General features: G+C 33.6%; 4 protein-coding genes and 1 long non-coding RNA gene across 5 annotated transcripts; 4 read left to right on the forward strand and 1 right to left on the reverse strand.

The window, feature by feature from the left end:
- Window positions 1-7,375: 7,375 nt before the first annotated feature.
- LOC112589855 (uncharacterized) lies at window positions 7,376-8,429 on the reverse strand. The gene is made up of 3 exons (XR_003113828.1): window positions 8,394-8,429; window positions 8,062-8,280; window positions 7,376-7,773 (listed from the first exon to the last, which is right to left on the reverse strand). It is a non-coding gene; the product is annotated as an uncharacterized LOC112589855 (long non-coding RNA).
- On the forward strand, window positions 8,210-13,304 carry LOC105181836 (protein MTO1 homolog, mitochondrial). Its single transcript, XM_011138853.3, has 10 exons — window positions 8,210-8,267; window positions 9,828-10,067; window positions 10,316-10,615; window positions 10,713-10,889; window positions 11,034-11,441; window positions 11,583-11,755; window positions 12,095-12,547; window positions 12,680-12,783; window positions 12,889-12,949; window positions 13,141-13,304. Exons 2-10 carry the CDS (start codon window positions 9,857-9,859, stop codon window positions 13,240-13,242), a joined length of 1,989 nt encoding a protein of 662 aa, XP_011137155.1. The 5' UTR covers window positions 8,210-8,267; window positions 9,828-9,856; the 3' UTR covers window positions 13,243-13,304.
- On the forward strand, window positions 8,762-9,465 carry LOC112589854 (MKRN2 opposite strand protein). Its single transcript, XM_025304673.1, has one exon. The coding sequence runs from the start codon at window positions 8,802-8,804 to the stop codon at window positions 9,414-9,416; it is 615 nt and encodes a 204-aa protein (XP_025160458.1). The 5' UTR covers window positions 8,762-8,801; the 3' UTR covers window positions 9,417-9,465.
- A 308-nt stretch (window positions 13,305-13,612) lies between the features above and the next one.
- Window positions 13,613-15,210, forward strand: LOC105181838 (nuclear envelope integral membrane protein 1). The gene is made up of 6 exons (XM_011138856.2): window positions 13,613-13,745; window positions 14,071-14,177; window positions 14,251-14,485; window positions 14,565-14,731; window positions 14,828-15,037; window positions 15,103-15,210. The coding sequence occupies exons 1-6, from the start codon at window positions 13,655-13,657 to the stop codon at window positions 15,196-15,198; spliced, it is 906 nt and encodes a 301-aa protein (XP_011137158.1). The 5' UTR covers window positions 13,613-13,654; the 3' UTR covers window positions 15,199-15,210.
- A 461-nt stretch (window positions 15,211-15,671) lies between these two features.
- On the forward strand, window positions 15,672-18,822 carry LOC105181837 (nuclear envelope integral membrane protein 1). The gene is made up of 8 exons (XM_011138855.3): window positions 15,672-15,871; window positions 16,096-16,208; window positions 16,284-16,506; window positions 16,611-16,777; window positions 16,860-17,069; window positions 17,145-17,269; window positions 18,098-18,259; window positions 18,433-18,822. Exons 1-8 carry the CDS (start codon window positions 15,781-15,783, stop codon window positions 18,545-18,547), a joined length of 1,206 nt encoding a protein of 401 aa, XP_011137157.2. The 5' UTR covers window positions 15,672-15,780; the 3' UTR covers window positions 18,548-18,822.
- Window positions 18,823-20,770: the final 1,948 nt, after the last annotated feature.

The following is a 20,770-nucleotide window of genomic DNA, read 5'->3' on the forward strand; positions in this document are numbered from 1 at the left end:
CCGTCGTAACAAATATAAATTACGATATAATTATATCATAATTTATATTCACTCATTATTGATATTTGTAATGTAATATTATGTTCATGTTTATTTTATTACAGTAATGGTATTTATAAAAGAGTTCACATTAATGTACTCGGTATTCAAAACGATTACTTAAACTTTTTATATCAAATGATGTAAATATTAAGAAAATTTTCTTATTTTCTGAGCCGTGTAATTGCATTATATTATACATATATTTTGCATTGTATTTCATATTACATTAAAGTGATGCAATAATTGTCATGCAAAATTGACATACAATTGGTCAATAGATTTGGTTAGCAGAAAAATGCGTCTGTCTAAACACGGATCGCGCTGCTTGCAAATAAGGATTCAGCTAATCCGCGGTTAGCTTATATTACAATCTTGATTCTTCATGAGAAGCAAAAACGGTTTATAATGAAGAGAATTTGAAATTAATTTTTTCACCGTCTTATTCTTTCAGCCGAGACTCGATCCTGTTTCAATCACGATTAAGGGTCTACAGGAGCCATACTAGAGACCTCTCGCGGAGACCCGCGAACTAGGCAAAATTATATTGCAAATTGTGAACAAAATACGAAGAGAATCACCTTATATGTATGATATTTGCAATCAGGAGAAATGTCGGCAGGGTCGTACAGAGCGCTTTTTTGGAAAAAAAGTCGAAATAAAAATCTATTAAGTAATTTGAATGAACGTTCATCTCGCGGTGCAGCACGAACCTATATTTTCATTTATTACAAATTTTCAAGAACCTAAATGCAAAATCGGGCTCTGTACGACCCTAGATATTAATATAAGGAAGATGTCCATGTATGTCTGATAAGCAAATATGATGTATGCGTGGCAAAATTTGTAAGTGTAGATAACACGGAAAGTGTAGCCCGGTTGCACTATAGTGCAGTCTATATGACCTAACCTTCCTGCCTTGCGTTCGCGCGAGCAATGCATTAGTATTAGCGTATATATGAGCAGTGCATAAGTATGCCGTGTGTATGTGTATGAATACCTTCCAGCTTCCACTTTAAAACATAAGATATTTTGCCATGTTGACGATATATGTAACCACCAAATTGATATGGAATATTTTTTGAATTATTATGGAGGTACTTACAGAGCCCAATTTTGCAATCCGGCCGTCAAAAATTTATCATACATTAATAAAGCGTCCGCTGTACCAAGCATCGCTGCGAATCACTCGAAATATCATTTTACGAGATGCAATATTTCGTCTCTTTGACGATACTCTCTTTGGTATTATTACCAGTATTATTACCAGTATTATTACGGTATTATTACCAAATTGTTGCAGCATCTTCTTCGTACTATTCCCGAGATACAAAGCCGGATTTTGCAATCAGGTCGTCAAAAATTTATAATATATAAATAAAGTGTTTGTCATACCAGGCGTTGGAGCGAATCAGTCGAAAAATTATTGTAGGAGATACAAAATTTCACCTCGTTGACGATATGTTTCACCGCCAAATTGTTATAGCATCTTCTTTGAACTATCCCCGAGAAACCTAGAACCAGAACCAGATTTTGCAGTCAGTCCATCAAAAACGTATCATAAATAAATAAAGATATATGAAGCGTCGGAGCGGATCATGTATAATAGCATATTGTACAAAATGAGATATATTCCTTCACTGATATAATATGTCATCAACATATTGTTATAGCATATCTCTAAAACTATTCCCAAGATCCTCACAAAGCCAGATTTTGCAATCAGGCTGTCTAACTTTTATTATAAATAAATAAAGATGCATCAAGCGTTAAGGCGGATTACACGAATACAATTTCACAAAAAGAGATATTGTGCCTTGTTGGCGTAATATATATGTAACCGTCGAATTAATATGGAATATTCCTTGAACTATTATCGAGGTCCCTACAGAGCCAGATTTTGCATTCCGGCCGTCAAAAATTTATCATATATTAATAAAACGTGCGTCGTACGAAACATCGCAGCGAGTCCTGCGAAATACCATATTACAAGAAAAAATATTTTTCCTCGTTGCTGTCATATAACAGCACCAAATTGTTATAACATATTCCTCGATCTATCCCCGAAGTCTTTACAAAGCCAGATTTCGCAATCAGGCCGTCCAACATTTATCGTATATAAAAGACTGTATCAGGCATTGCAGCATGTCACGTACAATACAATTTTGGAACATGAGAAATGTTGCCTCGTTAACGTAATATATCACCATCAAATTGTCCGTATTCCTTGTATTATATCTAACGTCACTATAAAGCAGGATTTTGATTATTAATATATATATATATATATATATATTATAAGCGACTGTACGGGACAACAACAGGTAACTGTTAACTGTTAACTCCTACAAGTACCAGGTATGTCGGTAATTACTTTCCGGTTTTTGTAACAGATGTCACTAGCCATAAGTATACAATGTTATGACTTGATACATATGTCATTTTATTCTACTGACATTAACCTCAAAACTACAAAAGTTACGTTCCGCCAAAATAACAGCGTTATAGATTAATAATTTTTTGAAAATGTCAAGTTTTGTGCCTGAAAACGTGCATTTGCGGCACGCATTACTTTTCTTGTTTAATCAAAAGAAAAAAGCCGCTGAAAGTCATCGTTTGCTGGTAGAGACTTACGGTGAGCATGCTCCAACCATAAGAACATGTGAAACGTGATTTCGACAATTCAAATGTGGTGATTTCAACGTTCAAGACAAAAAACGTCCTGGTAGGCCGAAAACGTTTGAAGATATGGAATTGCAGGAGTTATTGGATGAAGACCCAACACAAACTCAAAAACAATTGGCAGAAAAGTTGAATGTGAGCCGAGTAGCAATTTGTGAACGATTACAAGCGATGGGAAAGATCCAAAAGATGGGAAGATAGGTGCCACATGAATTGAATGACAGGCAATTGGAAAATCGAAAAATCGTCAGTGAAATGCTGCTTCAAAGGTATGAAAGGAAGTCATTTCTGCATCGAATAGTAACGGGTGATGAAAAATGGATTTATTTCGAAAATCCCAAGCGAAAAAAATCATGGTTATCACCTGGCGAAGGCGGCCTATCGACTGCAAGGCCAGATCGCTTTGGTCGCAAGACCATGCTTTATGTCTGGTGGGACCAGGTTGGTGTCATATATTATGAACTGTTGAAACCTGGAGAAACAGTTAATACTGATCGCTACCAACAACAAATGATCAATTTGAACTGTGCATTGATCGAAAAACGTCCACAATACGCTCAAAGATATGATAAGGTGATTTTGCAGCATGACAACGCGCCGTCTCATACAGCAAAACCAGTCAAAGAAGTGTTGAAATCACTTGGATGGGAAGTTTTATCGCACCCGCCGTACTCTCCAGACCTGGCTCCACCCGACTACCACCTTTTCGCATCGATGGGGCACGCGCTTGCAGAGCAGTACTTCGCCGATTTCGAAGAAGTTAAAAAATGGCTCGATGAATGGTTTAGCTCAAAGGAGAAACAGTTCTTTTGGAATGGCATCCATAAATTGCCTGAGAGATGGGCAAAATGTATAGAATCAAATGGCCAATACTTTGAATAAATATATTTTAACTATCCATTGTAAATAACGTGTTTTCTTTAGCGAAAAAACCGGAAAGGAATTACCGACACACCTGGTAACTGTAGGAACCATTAAAGTTGTTGTAATATTAGAAGTTTATTAATGAATTTATTTTTATTTCTTATATTTCAGGACCGATTTTGTAAATATATATACAGGGTGCTAACTTTCAAACGTAACAGATAAAAAATCTCGAAAACTATGAAAGATATTAAAAAAAACTAAAACACCTGTTCCATGATTTCGAAGGGAAAACAGAATGGCATTATCAGTTTTTTATTTGGAGGGCATTTTCAAGGTCAGTTGAAGGTCAACTTAATTTTTTTAAATAGAAAACCCAATTTTTTATTATATTTTCTTTTTCTACCAATTAATTTTAACAACTTTTGTCTGAAACATTTTTTTATTTGCCTAATATTTTTTGAAATATTTAATATTTAAGGAAAACTTGGTAACTTTTCCAACATTTAACTTACGATATCTCGTTAACTATTCGTCAAAAGAAAAAATAGTATTAGACTCTTTTACTTTATTTATTATCAAGAATATATTATTATCATAGTGCCCTAACTTTTGTTAACTTATAGACCTTTGGAAATTTCAGAATTATTACATTAACAAAAGTTAGAACACTATTATAGTAATATATTCTTGATAGTAAATAAAGTAAAAAAGTCTAATATTTCTGTCTATTTTTTCTGTCGACGAATAGTTAGCGAGATATCGTAAGTTAAATGTTGAAAAAGTTACCAAGTTTACCTTAAATATCTCTAAAAAAATATTAGGCAAATAAAAAAATGTTTCACAAAAGTTGTTCAAATTAATTGGTAGAAAAAGAAGATATAATAAAAAATTGGGCTTTCAACTTAAAAAAATTAAGTTGACCTTCAACCAACTTTGAAAATGCCTTTCAAATAAAAAATAAAATAAAAAAATGCCTTCCAAATGAAAACTGATAATGCCATTCTCTTTCCTCTTCGAAATCATGGAACAGGTGTTTTAGCTTTTTTTTATATCTTTCATAGTTTTTGAGATTTCTTACCTGTTACGTTTGAAATTTAGCACCCTATATATATATTTACAAAATCGGTCCTGCAATATAAGAAATAAAAATAAATTCATTAATAAACTTTTAATATTACAACAACTTTAATGGTTCCTACAGTTATCTGTAGGAGTTAACAGTTAACAGTTACCTGTTGTTGTCCCGTACAGTCGCTTATAATATATATATGTGTTAATAATCAAAACTCTGCTTTATAATGAGGTTAGAAATAATACAAGGAATACGGTCGAACAATTTGATGGTGATATATTACATTAACGAGGCAATATTTCTCATGTTCCAAAATTGTACGTGACATGCTGCAATGCTCGGTACAGTCTTTTATATACGATAAATGTTAGGCGGCCTGATTGCGAAATCTGGCTTTGTAGAGAGCTCGGAGATAGATCGAGGAATATGTTATAACAATTCGGGGCTGATATATGACAGCAACGAGGAAAAATATTTTTTCTTGTAATATGGTATTTCGCAGGACTCGCTGCGATGTTTCGTACGACGCACGATTTAATATATGATAAATTTTTGACAGCCAGAATGCAAAATTTGGCTCTGTAGGGACCTGGATAATAGTTCAAGGAATATTCCATATCAATTTGGCGGTTATATACAGGGTGCACGATTTATCTGAAGACATTGAAATATCTCGAGAACTATGCATTGGATAAAAAAAAGTGGTTAATGAAAGTTGTTAGTCTCGAAGGGGGACATCCAATGATACCAAACTCGAGCTCCCACCCCACCCCCTGGGGGTAGGGGTTGGGGGCAACTTTGAAATCTTAAATGGAAACCTCCATTTTTTATTGCAGATACGGATTCTACGCCACAAAATACGTAAATTTTGTCCGAAACTTTTTTTTTGATTCCTGATAGATGGCGCTGTAATCGCAAAAAATTATATTTTCCGCAATTCTGCAGAAATGATCATTGGATTGAGAAATAAAAAATACCTGTTCAATATTTTTAAAGAACATAATAAAAGTTATTCCCCCTCCCATCCTCTCGGAGTAGGGTGGGTGATAACGTTCAAATCTCAAATGGGGACCCACATTTTTCATTGCAGAATTAGATTGTACGTGAAATTTTTATTGAAACAATTTTTTTCATTCGTGATAGATAGCGTTGAATTTTTCCGAGAAACTACTTTTAGCGTTACACAGGAACAACAACGAGGACGTAGTAGTTTTATGTTCCCTTCGAGTGCTTTTTTAATGTGAGTCCCCTTGCCTCTCACTGTTTAATTAATTAGAGTAAGTGTTCGAAATTTTTACCTTCAACTTCAATACACTTATTGATCCTTTTTTCAAATGTCTGTACACAGGATAGAAGCATATCTGCGGGAGTTTCAGCGCAAGCGTTTCTTATGCGTTCTACCATGTTTTCACGAGTTGTTGGCACTTGTTGATAAACCTTATTTTTTAGGTAACCCCACAGAAAGAAATCCGGCGATGTCAAATCAGGCGACCTAGCAGGCTAATTAATCGGGCCACCTCTGCCAATCTACCGACCATTGTAATCACGGTCTAATACTTCCCGTGCTGCTATTGAGTTATGCGCTGGGCAACCGTCATGCAGATTTGAACGTTACCACCCACCCTACCCCGAAAGGATGGGAGGGGGAATAACTTTTATTATGTTCTTTAAAAATATTGAACAGGTATTTTTTATTTCTCAATCCAATGATCATTTCTGGAGAATTGCGGAAAATATAATTTTTTGCGATTACAGCGCCATCTATCACGAATCAAAAAAAAAGTTTCGGACAAAATTTATGTATTTTGTGGCGTAGAATCCATATCTGCAATAAAAAATGGGGGTTTCCATTTAAGATTCCAAAGTTGCCCCCAACCCCCACCCCCAGGGGGTAGGGTGGGAGGTCGAGTTTGGTATCATTGGATGTCCCCCTTCGAGACTAATAACTTTCATTAACCACTTTTTTTTATCCAATGCATAGTTCTCGAGATATTTCAATGTCTTCAGATAAATCGTGCACCCTATATATCGCCAACGAGGCGAAATCTCTTCTTGTGATATTGTATTCGCGTGATCCACTTTGACGCTTGATGCATCTTTATTTATTTATAATAAAAGTTAGACAGCCCGATTGCAAAATCTGGCTTTGTGAGAATCTTGGGAATAGTTTTAGAGATATGCAATAACAATATGATGATGATATATTACATCAGTGAAGTAATATATCTCATTTTATAAAATGGTATTGTACGCGATCCGTTTCGATGCTTCATACATCTTTATTTATTTATGATACATTTCTCACAGCCTCACTGCAAAATCTGGCTCTGTAGGTTTTTCGGGGGTAGTTAAAAAAGATGCTATAACAATATGGCGGTGAAACATATCGTCAACGAGGTGAAATTTTGCATCTCCTACAATGATTTTTCAACTGACTCGCTCCAACGCCTGATACGACGGGCGCTTTATTTATATATTATGAATTTTTGGCGACCGGATTGCAAAATCGGCTTTGTACTGATCTCGGGAATAGTACGAAGAAGATGCTGCAATAATTTGGTAATAATACGTATCGTCAAAGAGACGAAATATTGCATCTCGTGAAATGATATTTCGAGTGATTCGCAGCGACGCTTGGTACAGCGAACGCTTTATTAATGTATGATAAATTTTTGACGGCCGGATTGCAAAATCTGGCTCTGTAGGGTTCTCGGGGATAGTTCAAGGAAGATACCATAATAATTTGGCGGTTATATATATTGTCAACGAGACAATATATTTGTTCTTATAAAATTGTATTCCGCCTGACTCGCTGCAATTTAGTACAGCTGATACTTTATTTATGTATAATAAATTGTTGACAGCCTATTTGTAAAATCTAACTCTGTAGAGATCTCGGAAATAGTTGTAGGAAGATATATAACAAGTAACTATAACAAGTTCATGGTCATTACGTCAATAAGGCAAAATATTGCTTCTTGTAAAATGGTATTCCACCTGACTCGCTGCAATTCCTGGTACGGTTGATATTTTATTTATATATTATAAATTTTGGACGGCCGGATTGTAAAATCTGGCTGTGTAAGGTCCTCAGGGATAGTTCAAGGAAGATGCTGTAACAGTTTAGCAATTATACGTATCGTTAACGAGGCGAAATTTTGCATCTTGTAAAATTATTTTTGGAGTGATTCGCTGCGATGCTTGGTACGGCGGACGCTTCATTTATTTTTCATAAATTTTGAACGGCCGGATTGCAAAATCTGGCTTTGTGGAGATCTCGGGAATAATATAAGGAACATGCTATAATAATTTGACGGTGATATATAACGTCAGCTAGACAAAATATGTCAATTTGTAAAATGATATTGCACGTAAGTCACTGCGACACTTGGCTCACTCACCCAAAAGTCTGGAAAGCATTTTCTCGCCGTGTATCGGCCGGCGAAATGCCCGAGTGAATAAAACAAGGACAGTGCGATCGATTGTTCGTCTTTGTCAAACTGACTTGACCCAACTTTCCTGCTCTTGCGCTCGCGCGCACGGTGTTGGTTCGCGATCTCGCCGCACGAGGCCTCCAAAGTCAACGCTGGATTTGTCTCTGGCTCCTGTAAGCCCTTAAACTTTAAAACAAAAAATGACAAATAGATAATAAAACTTCAATGTCTAATGTCAAAGATTGAAAATAATAATTGATAAAACAATAAGTTTGTGGTAATTGGAACAAGGCACGTACACGTTTCTGGCTGTCCGTTAAAGGAAGAACGAGAGGAAAGCTTGAAATTAAACAATTTGGTACTTGGTTATTATTTCGTTATTTCAACAAAGAATGAGATGAATAGAACAGATATATTATAGAATATGCACAAGCGTATTCTCATCGTAAATCCCATTAAATAACATTTATAGAAGCAGGTTATATGGATTAGGTTAGATTAAGTTAGGTTAGGTTAGGCTGTCATATGAGACATCTAACAAACTCGCAAGTTACTTTTGCTTAACATTTTACTCGCGAATTTCATATGTGCTTTTTTTAATACCTTTTTAAATCTGTATTACTTTTTTCCTTTCTCCCTTTCGTTTTTAGCGCAGAAATGGCGCAAAGCGTGCACATCGCGAGTTAACCTCCCTCGTCATTCTCGCCATGGACAACGATCCGGGCATAATGTGTTTTCGTCATTGCCCGGCGAAGAGCGTATTTTGCAGGAACGTGCCCGCGACGTGTCCGGTTTGCTCATCGCATATCCACGATTTCTTCATAATCCCGTTTCGCGTTCCGTATCCACTCACGAACGCTGGTCACAATCCGACCAGTGTCGTTATTCGACCGGCTCGCGGTAGCTTTCTCGAGGATTATAATGCAGCGCAAGACTTGCATATTGGAATAGTCGATTCCACGAGTAACATTGTCGAATTCGATAGGAACGGTTTGATAGTGAATAACGTGATGAAATGGACCGATTGCGTTGCGTTTAAAGTTGTGCCGGTTGCCTGGACTGTTCAATGGGATAATACATTATCATCTATGTTGAGAGATCCCAAATGGAAATCTGCTAACTATAATGAAATCTCTATGAATTGCTTTGATTTTGTTTTGGAATTTTTTAACATTCTTAGCTATGAGGATTTGAAATTTACGAGTAAGGAAGATTTATGCAGAAGGTTGATATTGTCAAAAATTCAAAACGTAATTAAATATAGTTCATTGTACAAGGTCTTAAAAAATCAAGAATATGTGATATCAAATAAGTATGTTTGACATATTTTTTGTTTATTTCTGTGTCCTTAGTATATACATTATTTGTAATGCAGCAATGTAATAAATATTTATTTTTATACATGCCTTATTCATTATTTTTATTCATTGATTTATATATTATATATAATAGTACTCTGAATGATTACAGATATTTCATATAGGACAAAAATGTATCTTTTATTCAATATATCTCAATGAAAAATAATTATTTTTCTTTGAAAATATACCAACTTATTTAAATTTATAAATAAAATTCTTTTGACAAACGTAATAAAAAATAAGTCAAATTTTATTTTTCAATTAAAAATAGTCAAATGAATGATATAATAATTTTTCCATTATTATATAACATGTAGAAGTCTTTGAAGTAATATAAATCTTTTATTAAAAAGAAACATTTTTTCTTTGCAGAAAGTACAAAAATATAATGAAACGACAAGATGATTTTTAATAGAATCAAAATATCATTATCTAGCATATCTTTAGAACATGGCAAGCTGCAGTTATTGAGAGGTCTTATTACCAATAGTAATGAAGACAAATTTGATGTAATAATTGTTGGTGGTGGTCATGCTGGAACTGAAGCATCTGCAGCTGCTGTTCGAATGGGTGCAAAGACATTACTAGTCACTCAGAAGAAAAGTACCATAGGTAATTTCCAAATAATACAAAACAGGAGTTTGATACCTAGAAATTGTTGTATGTATAACTTGTAGTAATAATCTAATTGGATTACTTATATGTAATCTTGATATTATCTACCAGTGGCACAACAGAATTTAATTTTAAATTGAAAAAATTAAAACAAGAATATTAAAAGCAGGTCCTAGAACAATATATATATTTATATATTTATATTTAATTTAATAAAAATGTTTATACTTACATTGCATCTGTAGGAGAGATGTCATGCAATCCGTCCTTTGGCGGAATCGGAAAAGGTCATCTTATGAGAGAAGTAGATGCTTTGGACGGAGTGTGTTGTCGAATATGCGACATCTCAGGTATACACTACAAGATTCTGAACAAGCGTAAGGGACCAGCGGTGTGGGGTCTCAGGGCTCAGATAGATAGAAAATTGTACAAGAAGCATCTCCAAGCAGAACTCTTTAATATGCCAGGATTGCATATCTGTGAATCTTCCGTAGAAGATTTGATTCTGGCAAACGACTCTTTGTCATGTCGCGGAGTAATTCTCAGTATGTCAGAAAATGTATAACACACTAACAAAAAATAGATGAATGTCAAGAGTTGATTTAACTCCCATTAAATTTGTGCTGCCGTGTTATTTTGTAGAAGATGGCACGAAGATCTTTGGCGATTCGGTAGTTATAACCACGGGAACTTTTTTAAAAGGTCAGATAAATATTGGATTAGAAAAAAGACCGGCAGGTAGAATGGACGATGAACCAAGTATTGGCCTGGCAAACACACTTGACAGACTTGGATTTCGAGTAGGAAGATTAAAAACTGGTAAGTGTATCATTTTTACGCTTACATTTGCAAGATATTTGAAATGAATTAAATTCACATAATTTATATCTCAAATGTTCCTGATGTGTATCCTTTTTTATATCTCAAATGTTTTCTGATGTTTATCCTTTTCTTTAATTTTAGGTACGCCGCCAAGACTGGAGAAGGAAAGCATCGACTTTACAAAGTGTATAAAACATTTACCGGATGAATGTCCTATACCGTTCTCATTTATGAACAATAAAGTGTGGTTATTGCCGGACGAACAAGTACCGACATATCTGACGTACACAAACAAGAATGTCGCGAAAATTATAAGAGACAATATGCATTGCAATTTGCATGTCACGGAAGAGATAACGGGTCCTCGCTATTGTCCAAGTATAGAGAGCAAAGTTTTGCGTTTTGCGACAACGACGCACCAAGTCTGGCTGGAGCTAGAAGGTCTGGACTCGCCGTTGATTTATCCTAGTGGATTGTCTTGTACTTTGCCGGAAGAAAAGCAGGTGGAACTTGTCAAATGTATCCTCGGATTAGAAAACGCTCGTTTGGGTAATTATCACATGTAATTCCATTATCGATTTATAAAAGACGAATTTTGACGTTAGATGACTTGTCAGATCTTTTTTAATATGTTAGTATTATGTCATATAATTTATAGATTAATAATTTTATTTGTTCGTGCTTGCGCAGCAAGGCCTGGTTATGGTGTTGAATATGATTACATAGATCCCAGAGAACTAACGTCCGAATTGGAAACTAAGAAGATTCCAGGACTATTCCTTGCTGGACAAATAAATGGCACTACTGGATACGAAGAGGCAGCCGCGCAAGGTATCATCGCGGGTGTTAACGCAGCCGCTAAGGTGATTAACTTTAGAAAAAATGTAAACGACTGGTATTCCTCCTAATCTTCTACATAGAATCTTTCTACATAGAGAAAAAGACTCAAGGAGATATTTTTATGCAAATATTTGGGGGGAAAAGTTCCATTTCACACAATCAATATATTTTTATCAATATATATTACGTTTGTTATGTTAAACAATACATATTTCATCTTTTATAAAATATATACAAAAGATGCTAATGATTCTACGATTCTAGCCAATGATTCGACAGAAAAAATCACTAGAGATTTGATAAAATTTGCCGAATTAATCAACTGTACTGTACGAATTTATCTACTTCTCCTTTGTATCCAGGTATTGAAAAAACCGCCACTTGTAATAAGTCGAACCGAAGGTTACATCGGCGTCCTCATCGACGATCTAACAACACAGGGTACTACTGAACCATACAGAATGTTCACCAGCAGAGCAGAGTTCCGTTTGAGTCTACGTCCGGACAACGCTGATCATAGACTAACAGAGAAAGGCTACAAAGTTGGTTGTGTTTCGCGCGAAAGGATGGACAGGACATGGAATACTCAACGTAAGATACAGGAGGCCATACAATTACTTCAGAGTGAGAGACAGTCGAATCACAAGTGGCGGCATATGTTGAAACTGAAACACACCAAGTCCATCCAAAACAAGTCAGCTTTCGACATACTGGGCAATACGAACGACGAGATCACATTTGCACAATTGGCAAAGATATTGCCGGAACTATTAGGTCATCTTGATGGGGATCCAACTCTGATGATAAGAGTAGAGGTGTGTAAATTAATTGTAAGAATAATGAATGGACACTTGCACATCTTAGCAAAGAAATGGATTTTATGGATTGAAAGAGTAATTATTTTTCGAGAACAATTTATTTGAAATTTCGGTTGATTTCTTTTCCAGATAGAGGCAAAATATGCGTTTGTTGTTGCGAACCAGCAAAACCAAGTGGATGATATCAGGAGGAATGAGCAGATGATTATACCAGAAGATATTGATTATAATAGGTAAAAGAAATTATAACCGTTGACGACTTATTTTGTTGCCTGATTTTCTTATCTCATATAAATTTAAAAGTGATCATAATAATCGTGTGTTTTATTTTCATGTAGTAATGAATTGAATTTATCCAATGAAGATAAAGAGAAACTCACAAAGTATCTTCCACGCACGGTAAATCTATATTACTGTTTCTTCTATATAAAAACTAATTTTTATTTATATCAAAGATTTTTCTTATCTTTTCCTTTTTTAATATCTTGATGATATCTGATTATTTTAAAATATAATTTCCATATAATCGGTGCTTATTGCCTCTTTAATAAAGTTATCTTTATATGTATTAATTAAAATCTACTTCATAGATTGCAGCAGCCAATAAAATCTCAGGTGTAACACCTATAGCTATATTAAAACTACTCTATTACATCAGACATCGTTCTAGTGAGTACATCGCCAAAGTGTAACATTATATTGTAATATATTGTATAGTGATATATTGTATTATAATCAGTGTTTGGAGTTATCTAAAACAATATAAACAATCATCTTGATAAACTGTGTTATTATTTTTCCTAGATAATGAAGATACTATCATTTTCATTTTGAGTTGAGAGAAACATTATTTTCTCGAAATTGTGTAAAATACATTTACTTTACATTAATATGTATTTATATTTATATAAAATTGAATTTATATTGATGTAAAACTTTGAATTCAATACTCTAGTCTTAAAGTAGATCGTTTAGCAAAATTTCCAACAATCAAAAATGCAACGTAGACAAATTGTCTGACTTCTTGTTGAGAAAGTATTGATACTTCCGGTGTTGCAGATGTGTTGTAATAATATAGTGCAGAGCTCAAGTTTAAATAGAAAAATGAAAAATACGATTGAACTGACGAAATGGTTTTTCATATTTTTATACTTGTCGCAATATGCGAACACACAGCATATTCTCAACAAATCTGGTAAATTTGTCTAACCTATATAGATAGTTAATACTTAAATGTTACAGATTGGAAACATTAAATCATGATAAAGGTTATTTATATAAAAAAATCATAACAAAGAAAAAAGATAATATTAAATATGAATTAGATAATATTAAATATGAATTAGTAGAAATGAATTAAGGATAAATATATAGAAAGACAATACAATTATAAAGTATAAAAGCCAGAAAAAAGAAAAGGAAAGATAGTAGAAATATATGTCATTACGTCCAATATTATTTATTAATGTATTTAAAAAAAAATAATCATTTTGATATATGCAATTTAATTAATATTTTAGGGATACACTTTCTAAATGTAGGTGACAGAGTAGTGAACAATAAACCAGGACTTAAAATATATTGTCACAAAGCTGAAATGAAAAAACATATCTGGAGAAGTATAACTGTAAGAAAGTTTTCAAGTTTCTGATATATAGTTTGTTCTATTTCATTTATAATTGAAATGTTATATTGTATAGATGCATCTAGATATCAATTCAGAACAATATACTCTATACTATGGTGAAACACCTAATGAAATTCGCCAAAAATATGATCAAAATAATACTTCACTTACATATTTTGATGACATATCAATATTAAATAGATCTAAAATTAAAATTAACCCTTTCAAAGATACATGTATAGGTGTTTACCTAGATTCTTCCAATAAATCTAATGAATCTAAGTATATAATGAGTATAACAGAGACAAGTAAGCACTTCTAACATTAGACACTTTTTGCATATTTATATAATTGATAACATATTATACACTCATTATTTATCACTAGGCGTTGATGATGTAATAATCACTATGATGGTAACAGGTATCCTAATTTTTTGGTATGCACAAATATTAAGTCAAAAGCCAGAGTTTTATTATGTATGCGGTACTCTGTTTGGAGTTATTATATTTATCCTGATTTTAATATATCTAGCATGGAAATTAATGCAAAAAGTAAATACTTTAACATACAAGCATATACAATAATATATATATTATAATTATTTCATCAAATATTTTTGTTATATATATATTGCATCTCAAATCAAGGTCAACTTTACATACTTGATAGCCGCTGGATTGATGAGTATTTTTCTTGTTAATATACAATTAGAGAATAATCAATTAATCACAGAACAATATGGAAAATACATTACGTACTACATTCTTATAACATCATTGATCAGCTTTGCGATTTGCTATCGTTTTGGTCCGGTAACTAATCCAAGAACGAAACGAATAACACAATGGTTTTTACAGGTAAGCTACATTATGCATTTTTCTAAACTTAACTTACCGAAATAAACGATTTCACATTTGTGCAGATTATGGGATTAGTATTGGTATACAATAGCAGTTACTGGCATGAAGCATCTTTTTTATGCTGTTGTATACTTGGATGTTTATACAAATTTTTGTAAGCAACGCCTTAACAAGAAATATAAGACATTGGTAAATACATCTATTTACAATAATCTTTAATTTACAGTATTATTATATACTACTTTGTTGTTAGCAACTGTTACATACTACAAATGCATTTTTATTTAAAAATTGGTTATTTTATAATCAAATTTCATAATCAGTTATATTTAATTTATTGTTTCAGATTAATTTAATAAATTATCATTCTACACATATTTGTAATTATTTTATAAATGCATATTTTTATTTGAATTATTATGTTATTATTAATTTTGATACTTGCAAATATTACTTAACTGCTATGTGTGTATGTATGGTCTTATTTGAATATTTTATTAATTTCTTCGTTATGTTATATGTTCAAAAATAAATTTTGCGTTAAAAATTAAAACTGATAATTTCGATTAATCGAGTGGACAACTCGTTGATATATTTGCGATAACTCGACACGTAATACGATATATCTTCCTTTTTGTATCGAATTATTTCAAATTTTTCAACGCTATTTTCATGGTGTTGGGATATACGACGTGCGGCATGACAATATATGTGGAGAGAAAATCCATGTAAACTGGAAAATGAACAGAGAAACTAAATTGATAAAATGGTTTTTCATATTTTTCTTTTTGTCTCAATACGCGTTCGCGCGGCGTATCCTAGAAGAGCCAAGTAAGTTCACTTAACCTTATTAAGAAATCAATTCTAATTTGTTCTACTAATTAATTTACAACATAACGGTGAATAAAAATCATAAAAAAATAAAATAAGAGGAGTCAATCTCTTATTTTCAAGAAGTATGAGTCAAATAAGAGTATAATATATCTTAATGTCTTACATAATAACCTAATACATCGTTAAAAAGGTTTTAATACATATATGATTTAATGTTTCAGAGATACATTTTCTAAATGCAGGTGACAGTGTAGAGAATAATAACCCTGGATTGAAAACATATTGTCACAATGCTACATCAAAGTACTTAACACATATCTGGAGGACTATGACTGTAAGGAAATTTCTATTTAATTTGCATGTAATTATATAATTCTATTATATTTATAATAGAAACATTATATTACAGATGCATCTGGATATAAATTCAGAATCATATACTTTATACGATGGCAAAACTCCTTCTGAGATTCATCAAAAACATGATGAAAATCAAAGATCATGGAGTTTTAACTTGTTTGATACAGGGAAACATAAACGATTAAAGATCAGTCCTTTTGAAGACATGTGTATAGGTGTTTACATAGATTCATCTAGTGAATCTGTATATATAATGAGTATGACAGAGACACGTAAGTATATGAATTTATTTAATCTTGTAAGATTGGATATTTTTTTCTTTTATATATATTTGTAATTTACATTATATCAACAATATACAAATGTTTATTGCTAGGTATTAATGTCTGGATGTTAACAATAATGGGAATTGGTATCCTGATTTTTTGGTGTGCTAAAATGCTGAGTCAAAATTCGGTATTTTATTATGCTTGTGGTATTTTATTTGGAGTTACTATGTCTATCCTAATCTTAATATATATGGCAGGAAAATTAGTGCCACGGGTAACTATTTTAATATAGTAATATGTACTTGATATAATGCTTGACAAAATGTCTTACATATGTATTTTTGCCTCATATTAAGGGCAAGTTCATGTACTTAATATTTGCTGGAACAATGAGTATTTATCTTGCTCGGACATTGGTAGAGAATGCTCAATTGATCGCGATGCAATATAGAGAATGGGTTATGTGGTACATTCTTATAACATCGCTGATCAGTTTTGTAATTTGTTATCGTTTTGGTCCAGTTACCAATACAAGAACGAAACAGATAATACAATGGTTTCTGCAGGTAAGTTATATTATGCAGCATATAAGCATATTTTTGTCTAGACTTACTGATATAAATAGTTTAACGTCTGTGTAGATTGCAGGATTGGCATTAGTATATAATAGCAGTTATTTCCGTGAAGCATCTTTTTCATGCTGCATCATACTTATACTTTTGTACAATTTCCCAAAAACAATTCTAGAGCGAGGCAGGAAATATTGGTAAGTGTATGTTTGGATTTATAGCACCGATAGCTACTACTTTGTTGCCATTTACAGTTATTTATTGCACAGAAACACATTTCTTTAAAAATTTATTACTTTGCATTTTCAGATTATTTAATCGAATAAAGCACATCCATATATTCTATACATTTGTAATAATTTGATAAATATATAATACAGCTTGTCAGAATATTGTAGCAATATATGTTATTAAATTATGTTTAGGAATATTATTTAAATACTATATATATATATATATATATATATCATGTGGTCTTAACTATTTTGAACGTTTTATTAAGTTCTAACCTAACATGTATTTTTGATAAATTTTTAATAAATTTCATACATTTTGTAGGAAATATTTTAGTATCCATAATCAGCAATAGTATAAATTTTATTTCTGTTTAAATCATTTTTGGAGGATGCTTTTTATATAATATATGTCATATCTTATTATATATAACATTTGTATTTTTAATTGGCAATAAATTTTTAACATTACTTTTTTTTATCTTTTATTCAAGAAAAAAATTTATAAGAACAAGTTACCTACTATCGCATGCACAACTAACTAATTTTTGTTTAAAAGTAATAATTTAAACTTTATAAGTAAATTAAATGTATTATTGAGTTTATCAACAGTTTAATAAATCTATTATATGAATTTTTGTTAATCTTTCTGTAATACTTTAAATATCTCTAATAATAAATTATGTATTAAATACTGATATAATTATTTACATGTGATTACTTTTTGTATTTCTGTAATCTTGAAAAAAACAAGATAATATATTGCCTGTTCTTTTTATCTTCTTAAATGAGGCAAAACGTGTTTCCTGAAAAGCGAAAATTGTTAAATGAAGATCAGTATCGTCAGGAAGGGATACGAGAAACTAGGAAAGCTTTAAAAGAATTACAGGACTACTGTTCCAGTCCAGATTGCAATCCTTGGAAGATGGTTTTAAGGCTGAAAGATCCTATAAGGTAGATTAAAAAGTATAGCTTGTTATATATAATATTGAAACTATTTTAGGTAAGAATATGAACAAAGTTGAAACTACATATTTAGTAATATGTATGATTATTGAACTTTTTTATATGATATGACTTTATTATATGATACTTTATTATATGATATGATTATTAAATTTTTTTAGGTTCGCGAGATTTATAGAAGGAGATTTACATTTGTATGAAAATGAAATTGAAGAACACGATGCAGAAGTTTCGAAAATTCTCGACGAAGACGAATATACAGATGATGAATATTAATAAATATAAATACTTGGATCAAATATGTTTTCATATTGGAAACCAGTTTTTTAGTAAAGTTTAGTAAAGTTAATTATATCCTAAGTTTAGATCAGTGTTAAATACAGCGTTTATTTGGATTTATATAAAAATAATCGAAACTTTGACTAAACTGCGAGATAGAAGGTTGTAAAAATTTGGTTTAAAGTTTGTCCAAATATATTTCTCTGATTAATATCTTAGAGATTAATATAATAGGCTCTTTGTTGTCATATTTGTAACAGATTTGTAACAGATTGTAACAGATACTTGTTTCNGGGGGGGAGGGGGGAGAATAGTTGGAAAAGTCTGAATCTTTTTTTGGAAACTCTGAAGCGCTGACGTGAGATCCACTGGCGAGATTTTTGATAATAAATATTTTTAACGTTCATCCCGTATATCGCGCGAGACTCGCTCAAGTGCTCGTTGCGAAAAGCGTCCGCTGCTTCTCGTTTTCTCGCTGGCACCGTCAACGGAATGCCACTTTAACGGGTCAACGCCTGCGGAGGAAGCGACCTGAGAAAGAGAGAAAGAGGTAGCGAGAGAAGGAGAAGGGAATTTCGTCGCGAAGTGATAAAAAGCGGAGAAAAATGGCAACTCGAGCTAAGTAAGTAAGCAAGCGAGCGAGCTTGACCGTTGTTGCTTTCTGCCGTCTCGACGTCCGGTTTCAAAGTTCTCGCCCGGCTAAATTCCTAGCGCGATCGACTTTCAACAGCTACGCCGGAACAAAACGGAATCTCGATGAAGTATCGGGGTCACTTGAGTGAAGTCCCGTCCGTCCGTATGAGAGCGGTCGAAGAGAGCGGTACGAGGTAAAATGGAGCAAATCCTTTTAATCGAAGGATTAAATCGCGTCGCGCGTTATCGCGCGCCGGAACACGCCGCTCGCTACAATGCGCGTGCGCGCGCGCGCGCGCGAATCGCTTTATCGCGCGAGCGCGTAACGTCGGAAAATATGAATAATCGATGTGAAATATTTAAAAGGACTCGCGTACGTGTAGAATGTAAAATGGTCCGAGGACATTCCGGTAACTGGCCGTAAAAGCTCTCGGTCGAATTGGAAATTAACGTTGTAAACACCGCGAGAGGTGTGGATACAGTCGGGCGCAGTCGCACGGTACAGCGCCGAAATGACCGAATCCCTTATTATTATTGCAGCTGCCGGCATTATTATTATTATTATTATTATTATTGCCGTTGCTGTTGTTGTTGTTGTTAACGTTATCGCCATTATTATTACTGTTATTATTGCCGTTGTTTTTATTACTATCTATTAATACTATCACTGTGTTGCGGTGATATTATTATAATTGTTGTTGTATGAATATTATTGCAGTTATCGTTATTACATGTCTCGGCGAGTCTAATGGTGCACGGCAATGAATATCAATCGCGTTGCTAAGCAATAAATTGAACGCCAATGACCATCCAATTTTCAAAAGATGTAACATTAATTACTGTCGCACACATAAACGGATGCTACGGTCACGAGAGCTATTATCAAATTTCCGGCCTTGAATTTCCGTCACTTTCCTCCCCGCCTCTCTTTCTCTCTCTCTCTCTCTCTCTCTCTCTCTCTCTCTCTCTCTCTCTCTCTCTCTCTCTCTCTCGCTCGCTCGCTCGCTCGCTCGCTCGCTCCCTGCCTCTCTTTTATATTGCTAAAACGAATTTCTGTGTCACGATAGTTTGGTGCTTTTGCGAAAGATTATATCGGAGGACACCTTGCGCAAATTTTGGGATTCTGAGGTCCGAGGAGAATCATCTGGAAATTTCCTTGGGAATTATTTTCGGCCGACCCGAAATGATTGATTCGCACATGGATTGAGTGACGATAACGTGTACAACGCGTCGTGCGATTAATTTGAACGGGTCAATTTCCAGGCCAATCTCGCGGAATAATGACCCTCGTCTTTCTCTCTTCTCCGCCCCTCTCATAGTTCGCGAGCCCGAGCAATTTGAGTTGTTGCAGTTGATATTGTAGTCGCTGTTCGTACGAAAGGGACCGATGTTTTCTACTTTTTCCTCCCTCCTCCTCCCTCATCTGCCCCCCCCCCCCCCCCCCAACCGGTTGTAATACGTATCTTTTGTTCTCATCTGTTTCGCATGCGACCGCTATTGTTCCAGCTTTCACGATTAAAGTTTAAATTGGCCGAGCCGACAGTGGAGGCTTGATGGGAAACGCCGTTCGCGATTATACACGCGAAA

This window comes from Harpegnathos saltator, unplaced genomic scaffold (assembly GCF_003227715.2).
Source record: "Harpegnathos saltator strain DR-91 unplaced genomic scaffold, Hsal_v8.6 scaffold634, whole genome shotgun sequence".
NCBI lineage: Eukaryota > Metazoa > Arthropoda > Insecta > Hymenoptera > Formicidae > Harpegnathos > Harpegnathos saltator.